This window comes from Patella vulgata, chromosome 9 (assembly GCF_932274485.2).
Source record: "Patella vulgata chromosome 9, xgPatVulg1.2, whole genome shotgun sequence".
Lineage (NCBI taxonomy): Eukaryota > Metazoa > Mollusca > Gastropoda > Patellidae > Patella > Patella vulgata.
In genome coordinates, this window is record NC_065887.2 from 41,268,437 (window position 1) to 41,280,303 (window position 11,867).

At 37.5% G+C, this 11,867-nt stretch overlaps 1 protein-coding gene and 1 long non-coding RNA gene across 2 annotated transcripts; one reads left to right on the forward strand and one right to left on the reverse strand.

The window, feature by feature from the left end:
• The first annotated feature begins 487 nt into the window (after positions 1-487).
• Positions 488-6,425, forward strand: LOC126832282 (UPF0538 protein C2orf76 homolog). The gene is made up of 5 exons (XM_050563011.2): positions 488-924; positions 1,730-1,780; positions 2,117-2,154; positions 3,522-3,603; positions 5,114-6,425. Exons 1-5 carry the CDS (start codon positions 798-800, stop codon positions 5,182-5,184), a joined length of 369 nt encoding a protein of 122 aa, XP_050418968.1. The 5' UTR covers positions 488-797; the 3' UTR covers positions 5,185-6,425.
• Positions 6,416-11,651, reverse strand: LOC126832283 (uncharacterized). The gene is made up of 4 exons (XR_007684643.2): positions 10,960-11,651; positions 8,888-9,110; positions 8,174-8,256; positions 6,416-7,087 (listed from the first exon to the last, which is right to left on the reverse strand). It is a non-coding gene; the product is annotated as an uncharacterized LOC126832283 (long non-coding RNA).
• Positions 11,652-11,867: the final 216 nt, after the last annotated feature.

The window sequence follows — 11,867 nt, forward strand, 5'->3', positions numbered from 1 at the left end:
TATTTCCAACCGTGTTTTTTATATCAAGATCATTGTGTACGCCAGTGACACAAACTGTGCTCCTATATGAATGTCACAGATGCCTTAAATGCGGCAAAAATCAACAGGTTCCAAAATTATGTCATGCCTCTTAATCCGATTATTGCCCATAAAGACACATTATGATTGGGTCCCGTCGGCCAAGAACGCGGTTTCATGAAATATGTTAATGGCGTTGTCAACCAAATAAATGTACGGTAATGTTATTTAGTTTTAATTATATTGCGTTTGCGTATTTTGCAGATTTTAAGGGGACCTGCAAATGTGTTTATACGCGTTTGGTGATTGTGGCTGGACAATGCTGCCTATCTAGCATATACCGAAACGCAACATCACTATTGATATTTTCATTCATTAAAGTATAAATAATTATCGTTAACTGTTCATTTTTGAGCCCAAACACTATTTCTGTTTTATAAACAAAAGGTACAGATTTGTTGAGCCAGGTTTTGATATTGTTTCGTTTCGTTTGTTCTCAATATGAAAATCCAAATATGGCCTAAAAACAAAGTAAAAGTAGAATTTTCTTCACGTGTCTATTTCTGTGTATTCATTTGTAAATGAATTATGTGTGCCGTTTAAAATGTTCTAAATTCGTGTTTCTGTGGAAACATTGATTGATGTTGCCTTCAGACAAATTCGACGCATAACATACCGGTAACGGAGACGTTCCATGACCGAAACAAACAGGCGAAGACAATTTTTAAGGGACCATTTCAAGGCATTTGGCATTTAATCAGTTACTCGGCATTATAATTATGTCAAATATCACATTAACCATTAGACTTATTCGATCATTTGAACATCGGAATATAAAACATATCGTATATCGTGATGTGGATTCCAGTCAACAAGTTGGGACTTTCATAGACATGATAAACAATGGTATATTGTTGCCTTCTAATCTAGTAAAATTTTCTTTTATACGCTGCTACGGTTGCTCACTGAGTAAGACGTTGGCTCGCTAACCAGGAGGTCCTGTGTTCGATCCCAGATGAGCTTTGGCTGAGAAAGTTCAACAGGATTTTACGGAGTGGTTCCCCCTGGTGCAGAACGGGGGAGGGGATGGCAAGGGGCAACGTATATGCCGAGGTCCTGTGTAGATGTTGGCATGCATGTAAAAGATTAAGAACCCGTAACAGTTGGAATTCTATATAAGAATAGGCCATATCACCACTGTCCATGCAAAATTGCCCTCACAGCACACTGTATGGCATTTGCCCGTCTTCATTAGAACAGTCGGAGTAGGAAGTTAAACCCTATTTCATTTCATTTCATTTCATTTGGTCAGATTATGGTTGATGTGTGTGTAATTCAGAGGTTAGACAAGCCAGATCCTCTGATATTTCAAATATTTTCATTTTTAAATCCAAGTCAACAAGATTTTTACAAGGTTTATTAGTTTTGTCAATGAAAAAGTAATTCAATGCTGTCTGTCTACCCTATACACCTCAATCAGTAATTTAACCTTTCTGCCTAACCTATTCGAACAAATCAGCAAATTGCCCAGTTGTCTAACCTGAGTGTCTAGATGCAACCCCAGGGCAGTACGGAGCATGGTTTGGCCCAAGGTATTATCCATTCACTTGCAAACATGTGCACTTCAATCAGCAGTTTATAACTTATTGGATTAACTTATTGATCTATGTTGATTTAATGATAATGAATATGGTATTTATTTTAATTACAGACATACCAAATAGAACAGAGTTACCTCCACCTTTTAAAAAATACAAATATGGTAAGATAAATACTCACATTTTACACAAACATATTTCAACCAATCAAATTCAAATTCCATCTGAAACTGATCATGATTTGATGTAAAACTGGAGTAATGGGTATCTGTAAAAGGCAGGTCATTGTGGCAATAAGACACATTGGCTTGTTATATCAGTGGGCTATTGGATCGTTGATTATTGTTTTTTTACAGACACGTCATTGAATGACAAAAAACCTAACATTGATAGTACATAATATAATTGTGTTATTTTTCGCCCAGCTTTTCTCCATATGATTTCCTGCATGCACAGACACAGAATTTTAAAATAATTTATTACATTTGTTTGTTTTACAGATACCTTGAAGATATCTCATAAACCATTTGGATTTAAGGTAATATTCACCCCAATACACCAGAGCAAGACCCAAATAGTTTCCTCTTTTGAAGGGTTAATTCTTACTCAGTTTTGGGATAGTGGTAGGGGTTCATAAACTCACTTACAATTTGTTGATTATTGATTAAAGAAAGGGGGAAACACCACATTTGGTGTATTTTCCTGTCCTGAACATTGTAAATTAAAGCTTTCAAATCACTCTAGATTTAGTTGTATGAGTGATCATATCTTAAAAGTGGTCACATCGTCACATCGAATACTGGCCTCTTGGTGTGAATATATACACAGTCATATCCTGGGATAGTACGAACAGAATGCTGCCCGTCGTTCCGAGGCTGACCTGAGGTCTCCCCCCCCCCCCGTGTACGCATTGACTGCACCTAAAAGAACCCTTGACAGTTGGAATTTGATAAGGCATAAATGCTGCTGTCTGTTTATAAGACTTTAAAACCATCCCATTGCTCCTCTCCTCACCCATCCTCCTCTCCACACCCTTCCTCCTCTCCTCGCCCTTCCTCCTCTCCCCACCTTTCCTCCTCTCCTCACCCTTCCTCCTCTCCCCACCCCTCCTCCTCTCCTCACCCATCCTACTCTCCTCACCCCTCCTACTCTCCTTACCCCTCCTCCTCTCCTCACCCTTCCTGCTCTCCTCACCCACCCTCCTCTCCTCATCCATCCACCTCTCCTCACCCACCCTCCTCTTCTCACACATCCTCTCCTCATTCTTCCTCCTCTCCTCACCCTTCCTCCTCTCCTCACCCATCCTCCTCACCCACCCTCCTCTCCACACCCTTCCTCCTGTCCACACCCTTCCTCCTGTCCACACCCTTCCTCCTCTCCTCACCCATCCTCCTCACCCACCCTACTCTTCTCATACATCCTCCTCTCCTTACCCTTCCTCCTCACCCTTCTGCCTCTCCTCTCCTCACCCATCCTCCTCACCCACCCTCCTGTCCACACCCTTCCTCCTGTCCACACCCTTCCTCCTCTCCTCACCCATCCTCCTCACCCACCCTACTCTTCTCATACATCCTGCTCTCCTTACCCTTCCTCCTCACCCTTCTTCCTCTCCTCTCCTCTCCTCGCCCATCCTCCTGTCCTCACCCTTCCTCCTCTCCTCACCCATCCTCCTCACCCACCCTCCTCTCCTCACCCATCCTCCTCTTCTCACACATCCTCCTCTCCACACCCTTCCTCCTCACCTCACACATCCTCCTCTCCTTACCCTTCCTCCTCACCCTTCTTTCTCTCCTCTCCTCACCTATCCTCCTGTCCTCACCCTTCCTCCTCTCCTCACCTTTCCTCCAGTTTAGGTAATATAATGTTTGATTATCTTTTATTTTTATATAATTTTTTTTATTGTAGACAAATGATCCAGTAATTAATACAATCAATGATGAAATATTAATATTAAAAACTGGTAAATCTTTGGCTGATAATGGTATTGGTATGTATTATAGAGAACATGTCATTTAAAGGGGATCTTTTATGTTGAATATCGTTGAACATCAAATCAACAAACAATAAGAGGCAGGCATTGGATTGTATGAAAAAATGAAAGTTATGGCCTCAGTCGTTGATTCCGCCCCAGGAACAAGAAGTACAGCCTTGGCCTTTCATTCCAACACAGGGACTAGAGGTTTGGCCTCAGTCTTTCATTTCGCCCTAGGGACTAGAAGTATAGCCTCAGCCTTCCATTCCACTCCACTTACTTTGTCAAACATGGATACAAAATTGTTTATACTGGTACATGTATGTTAACACTGGCTTCATCCATTATCGAAAAATGTTCAAGAAAGACAGATCATCGTTCCCCAAAACAAATCAGCATATATAAAATCCAATGAAACCAACAATCTTAGTTTAGTGTTAAATTGAAGAGTATACAGGTGACAATTCTATGGAATACAATTACTGCTTATTACTGAGCGACGTTTCAACTAGGCTTCTCTAGTCATAATCAGGCCTGGTAGAAACTTCGCTTAGGAATAAACGGTAATTGTATTCCATAGAATTGTCACCTGTATATTCCAGTTCAATTACTGAATGCCATTGAAATAATTTAAATTGAAGAGGTCTAGCTAGTTATTTTAAGATAGAGGTACTGTGATGTGGACTAGATGTTAATCCATATACCTTTCCTTGTAGGTGTAGTGTACTTCCTCTTTGATACATAGGTAATAATTAACAAAAAAAAAATACACACACAAAACCTGTTTTATTTTAAGCTAGCAGGTAATGAAATTGTATTTAATGACCTAACTTGTCGTCAGTATCAGTTTTTATCAAATTGATCAATGTTCAATGTTTTTAATAATTACTAATACGTAAGGTTAATGACGTAGATAAATAGCCCTGAAGGAATAAAACAGTTGAGGTAGTATTACAAATAGTCATGTTACTGCTCTACAAATAGACCCAAAGTGGACAGATATATAAGACTACAAGGGCTGTTTTATATTGCTAAAAGTATCAGTGGCCGACACAAGATATATGTTTAGGACGATCTGAGAAAATTTAGAAAAATCAGGGATTCGATGGTGATTTGTAACGCACATCTGACCCCCCACCCCTTTACTCCAATAAACAGAAATTTCAAATTTACATGTTTCATAGTAAAAGCAATAATTGGAATTTTTTTTATACAACCAAATGGCGACAGGCTTATAACTATAACATAGCGAGCAGCATAGATGAAATTTCAATTCAACATATCTTTTTAATACTGAACAGAATTGAATTATTTTTGGATGATATCACTTTTAGGGATTCAGCTTTCACAGTATTGTAGTTTGTAAAGGATTCCTATTGTACTAAAATAACGCAATGGGACGTTAGAAATTCCAACATTTTAAGTTCCTTTACACAGAACCCTCGTGAATATTATCGTCTGTTTGTCTCTTGTGTTATTTTTGTTGGCAACTTTTTTTTAAGAAATGGGTTTTTTTTTTTTTCAGTGAACGAGACAGAAATATCTTATTTTAAGATGACAGATTACGAGGCCTACAAGAAGAGTTTAGAAACGTGAATGTTATTAATTTCAAGCTAGGAAGAGGTCCAGAAATTTGTAAAGAAAAACCAAGATGACAGATTACCAGGCCTGCAGAGTTTAGATATGTGAATGTTATTATTATAAAGTTAGGAAGAGATCCACAAATTTTAAAGACCTACAAGAATCATTTAGATATGTGAATGTTATTTTTATAAAGTTAGGAAGAGATCCACAAATTTGTAAAGGCCTACAAAAAGAGTTTAGATACATGAATTTTATTGTTATAAAATTCGGAAAAGATCCAAAAATTTGTAAAGAAAAACTGGGTTTATGTAGTAAATTGTGTTTTAAACAACACTAAATGTCAACGTTGTCATCAAATATCATGTGGAGTCGACCATAATTTGAAATTTCTCAGTGAAAAATATACATCTTTATTTTTATACTTACACCCCTTAGTGAAGTGAACCCAAGGAGAAGTAAACTAAGTCCTTTTAATACCACAGCCACTATTGAGATTTGAGAGAGTAACATCATCCCATGGCCACATCAACACTTGCCTCATGTTACTGCAATTTGTGATTACATTTTTCGCATTAGAAAATGAATCAGTAATTGATTGCATGAGTTTTTTCCAGGTGAGATGGGTCGAAAGCAATTATGAGCCACAGGTGTGTCATATACATCGCCATCTTTACATCCATCCTGTAAACGAATTAAAATGGCACTCCTTCTTTATGCTGGGTCTAAAATGCACATTTGCTTGGATTTTGCTGTGTGATATGTTTTGCCTGATGACACATGATAAAGCTTATTTTGAGATGAAATCGATTGTGTGTTCAAACAAATTGCAATAACAAATCAGATCAACCAATTAATACTTCATCTAATGCTAGGTTGCCACTGTCGTGCGATGCGTTACGATAGGATGGGCCAATCGATACGTTTGGATACGTTTCCATACCATCAACACAATTGCTACGACTGGCCACAATATATGATGAGAACTGATAGGATCACCACGATTACCCCACGATTTCAACCAAGAGAAAGAGAGGTGGGGGATTAACATCAACTCGACACAAACTAGGTCATTTCGAGACTAAAATATGGTTCAATTTTATTACCCCCCCCACCCGATTTCAATCATAGCTTGAATCATGATAGTGGGAACCTAGCATTAATGAATGGGTTTAGCTGCTTTCAATGGACTGATGTACTTATTACCAGTACTTCAATAATATGTTGATCTGTAGTAATTGGTTGGTATTTTGACATGGTTTATTTGAAATAAAATAAATATTTTTACATTTTAGTGTATATATACATTTTTCAACTTTAACAACTACATTTGGTATTCATAATGTCTCACATAAAGATATAAGCAATATTACTACTACCAAGTGATATAAGTGATATTACTAGTATTTACTATTACTGCATCACATGATATAAGTGATATTACTAGTATTTACTATTACTGCATCACATGATATAAGTAATATTACTATTACTGCACAATGTAATATAAGTAATATTACTAGTATTTACTATTACTGCACTATGTGAATGGGTATTTACCAAGTCATATTACTATTGAGATGTGGTCGTAACGGCAATAAACCATATAGGGCCAAAATTCACTTTGGTCAATTAAAATGACCAAAACAATATATTTTACAAAATTATATAATACGTGGTATTTACTACTATTTTCTATTGCATAGCATCAATTCATGGTCCTAATACGGCTCTTTCGGTAGAAGGACATCACCCGTCACAAACCCACAGATCCAGAATAAGCACCAGATTTTCTGGATTAAGCTGTATTTAGTTTCTATAATTTATTAAAATGTTAACAAGCTGGAGATAAACATTGTCATAATTATTAATATGGACGATAAACTGGTGTAAGTTGGTCTTGACGAACCCGATCCACCTGAAAATATAAATATATAGGTTTCATAAAAAAAACAATTACAATGTTATTACCCTTGAATGACATTTAGATGTAGAAGTATATCACTTCATTATAACACAACTTTCTGGATTGAGTACCTTGTACCCTTGTACTTTATTACATGCAATGTTTCAATACTCTTACTGTAATATCGGGAACCACGGTGGAGGCCCCGTGTTCGATCCCTGCATCATCTGGATTTTTCAGCGTGGTTCCCCCCTTGTCAGTGGTTTAGAACGGGCGGGGATGTGGGGGGGGGGGGGCTAGCAAGGGACAATGTATAGTCGTTCGGATGGAATGAAATACCGAACACAACGTTAAGAGAATTGTCATATTTAAATGAGGATAAGGCCTAGAATATTCCACCCGAACAACTAGAACTCCGAGGATGCGTGTCAAAAATATATATACTCATCAGCAGTGAGTATACGCTAGGCCTCTACAAATAAGAAGGCTTTCACAATACCTCTATGAAACAGATTGGACCTAGGCTTCAGTCTGTCAAGCCTATATAAGTAAATCCGACTGGTTGGAAGAGCATGTCTTTGACTTATGCCCTAAATTCAAGTGTTTATATTGTATTGTACGGGTGTTTACTAAAGGTGCAAGGGAGAAGAAAAAGTGACTGTTTCTCGCAAACCTCTTATCAGAAATTGGTGGGTTTTCGTCGTTATATGTACAGTAAGAATATAAACTTAAGTATAATGTCCTCTCCCGTATTGGCCGAGAAAGTTTATCGGGATTTTCAGACGTGGTTTCCCCTTGTCATTGATGCAGGACGGAGACCCCGACAAGGACCCCTAACTAGTCGTTCGGATGGAACGAAAAACCGAAGTCCCGTGTATACATTGGCGTGCACGTAAAAGATCCCTTGACAGTTGGAATTCGATATGAGTATGAGATAATGCCGCTGACCAGTCGGAGCAGAACAGTAGGACGTTAAACCCCATTTCATTTCTATAGAGCCTGCTCGGTGGGTCTTTATTTCAATCATCTAATCAACGGGTTATATTCTAGTTTGATTAATTATATCGTCCCAGAACGAATAGATCTGTTTAAACTAACCTGTGGGTGCTGTTTTACTGTATTTTATAGGTTTAGATTCTAGAACACCCCAATATAAAGATTTACTTCTGGCCACACTACCCCTGCAAAGTAAATATTAGGCTACGTGAGACATTCATTTATTTAGAGGCCCACGGAGCCAACCATACTCGCAGGCTCCTTCTCCCCCCCCCCAATCCATGTTGGAGCGGTTAGTGCTCTTAACACTCGACTACCACGACTCAACAGCTAAATTAAAAGGCGTAATTTTTTGGAACCTTGAAATAAACGAAAATGGTTCTAAAAGCACGAATTAATATAATATGAATGCTTAATGTGAAGTGATTTATTATCGATTTTTGAAAAAAAATATTGTAATTTCTAATCAATTATGTTTGGTGAAATACGTGACAGTTCAAATTGAACGGCAGTCGTTTACGTTTTTTATTATTATTTTGTCGTTTGTGAATCACCCTTTACTAATTACTTCTATATTACAAAATGATACCCAAAACCATAGGAAATACGCCTCGTGTACTGATTATAAAATGTAAATTGTGTCTTAAATATTGGATATTAGGATCCCATATTTCCACGGCAAGATAACAACATCAATATTGATTGAAATGGATCAATACTGAATTCTAATTCGTGTTTTTAATTTCGAATATTATGGAAAATATTGAGTTAGAGATTTAGCTCATTTACGGGTTACATATATTCATCTACACTTACTTGAAAATAATTTCTCCGACATTTTCTTTTGGTGGCATCCATATAAACTGTGTGATATTTCTGGGCGTCGGGTTGCTATGGGTAACAGTATCTTGTTCTGTATCACATGATATATATTTAGTATTGGTGGGAATTTTTACAAACATTCCAACTGGCGCTCCCGTATCACTACGACGTCCTTGTATCATGAAGGCTAGAAAATCTGGACTACCAAATACAGAAACTGAAGGAAAAGATAAATGAATGAAATATTAAAATAGGGTTTAACGTCCTACAATGTGCTATGGGGAGAATTTTGCTCGGACAGCAACTGAATTCCAAATGTTATTTTTTTGCCCAGACAGCAAACGCTAATGTACACACGTGGCCGTTTTTTCGTCCCACCCGAACGACTAGACGCTATTCCTTGCTAGAACCTCCGTTGGCCTGCACCCTGACAAGGAACTCTGGGTTAGCGAGCCAGCACCTTACCCACTGAGCCACCGTGGTTCCCGGAAGAAAAGATAATATTATCGTTATCTAGAATCATAAGCATATAGTGACGTGACATGTTTGCTGAAGAGACACAGGCATGTAAATGGCTAAACATTTTAGATTTACGTCTGTAAAGAAGTTCATTGGATTTTGTTAGTTGATTATTTTGTGGGATGACTATCTCTCTTCCTTGAGACGTATTCGTCTAAAGATAACGCCATTATTGAGATGGAACCGCGTTACCGTTTTGGAATATTGTGATGGAGAAAAACCCGAAAAGTAAAATTATAAATCTTTTTATTAAAGACTTCATGTTTACGCCTAATGAGAATATACACATAATCAATCAAAATGTAATTACATATTGTACATTAGCCTGGAGGGTTAGTTATATAATCTCATGATAGACTTTCATCTCTTATCGTACATATTAGTCTGTTATACATGTTGTACATGTTGGCAAAGGACAACGTATAGTCATTCGGATGGGACGAAAAACCTAGTTCCTGTGTACGTAAAAAATCCCTTGGCAGTTGGAATTTCGATATAAGAGTAGGTCGTAGTGCCGCTGTCCATGCAAAATTTCCCTTATAACACACTGCATGTCGTACGTATGTCCGTCTTAATAAGCCCAGTCGGGGCAGAACAGTTGGCTAGGACGTAAAACCCCATTTCATTTCCATTTCACCTGTTATCATATAGACTGTTCTACATGTTGTGCATTTAGTCTGTTTGTACATAATAATATATAACCAAACCAAAAAATAAAATATTTACTGAAATCTATTTGTTAGAAGAACCCTTTTCGGGAAAATTCAAGCATGACGTGTTGGAAATGTATCTTTCGGGTTTATTCCCCTCCCCATATCCACGCAAGTTTCTGAATAGGCGTGTCGGCAGGTGGCATTTCATAATATAATTAATTATATAACATGGTTTATATGGGTGGCTTTAGCTTTGATGATTCCCTAACATTCAACAGGAAGCAGACATTAAACAACCACGAGCTGGTCTCACAAAGGTGCGTACTAAACAAGGACGTTTAAAAAAAAATCGGAAAGTTTGTGATTCCGTTGCGGATTACGTTGCTATAATTAGAATTATAGGCCTACACATATTTTCAAATACAATGTGATTTTTGCTATGATTGCTGCCTTCAGTTCATTAATCGCTAGAGGGTTGTTCTGGTACACATTATCATTGACATAATCAGGGAAATCCCCAAAGAAGAATGTGTTCGAGTAATTAACAATTTTTCCTGACGCATGCAACTTTGTTTCCAATGCCGTGGAGACCATTTGGGGTATATTTGGAAAATACACGACTTTTGTGCAAAGCCACCCGGATAACTGAAACTTTGGGGAATGAGCGTACACAAACTGAAGTTTCGTTAAATTTGCAGGACCTTTGTTATAGGATTTAATAAAATTTGTATGGGTTCTGGTTTTTTGAGTCACCCTATACTACAATTATATACATGTTATTTCCAAATACTACAATAAATATCGTCCCCCAAAAGTAAAATGAAATAATTTTAACTCCCTTAGTTTACAGGAAGCAGAATATAAGTGATACATTTGTGTGTGAAAGGAACTTACCGACTAAAGAGGTTTGTGGGGTATATGTGTTACCCTCAAGATAGAACGTATAAGGTGCTTGTGTTTCCTGGGGCGAAGTTCCATGATGATGTGGCAACAGGTTACCACACGAGTTGGGTGGAGCACCGGTAGGATAACTTTCAACCAACACAGTCAATAATCCGAGAAAATAAACCACGAACATATTAAAGCATCTTGGGTCTAAAACGACGAACATAATTGTTACGAAATGTAAACTGATTTAAATATGTTATCCAATTTTGAAATATAGTTTTTATGGATTGAAGTCAAATCCCAATGTTTATTTCCAGAATATATAACTTTCTAGACACTAAAAATACACGAACCTTTGTGAAATAACACCGAATAGTCCTTTTAAAAATAACATAGAATTGTCCTATAAAAACACAGAGCAGTCGCGCCACAAAGCTTTAAAATCAACCCCTATCAAACTCTTAATTCCGAGTTCAGTCCTCCCTGGAATTCAACTTTGATTCTTCTTATCACCAGAAATAGTTTTTAAAACAGAACCAAAAGAACCTGTTTCAACTAATACATATCCACAATAATAATAATATGGGCTATTCTTCTTTTCTTTTCGAATTTATTCGCGAATTTAATTAAGTCCTTGAACGACTGTCACACACAGGTTTTCACATGTAGTCTCTAGTTTACAGAACAAGCCAAGTCCTCGGTTTTAATCCTATCGTATATTTAAACAAAATGTCAAACCCAAACAGTCACACGACGGCTGATTTTAGCCTCCAGTTTGGGCGAAGTATCATTAAGCATACAGGGAAGGGTAGGTTTAATATCTAGATGATCTAGACTAGATCCAGAGGCGTGTTTGCCATGGGCTAGATTGTCGCGTTTTAAATGGTCAATTTACAATATTTGATAGGTATCTT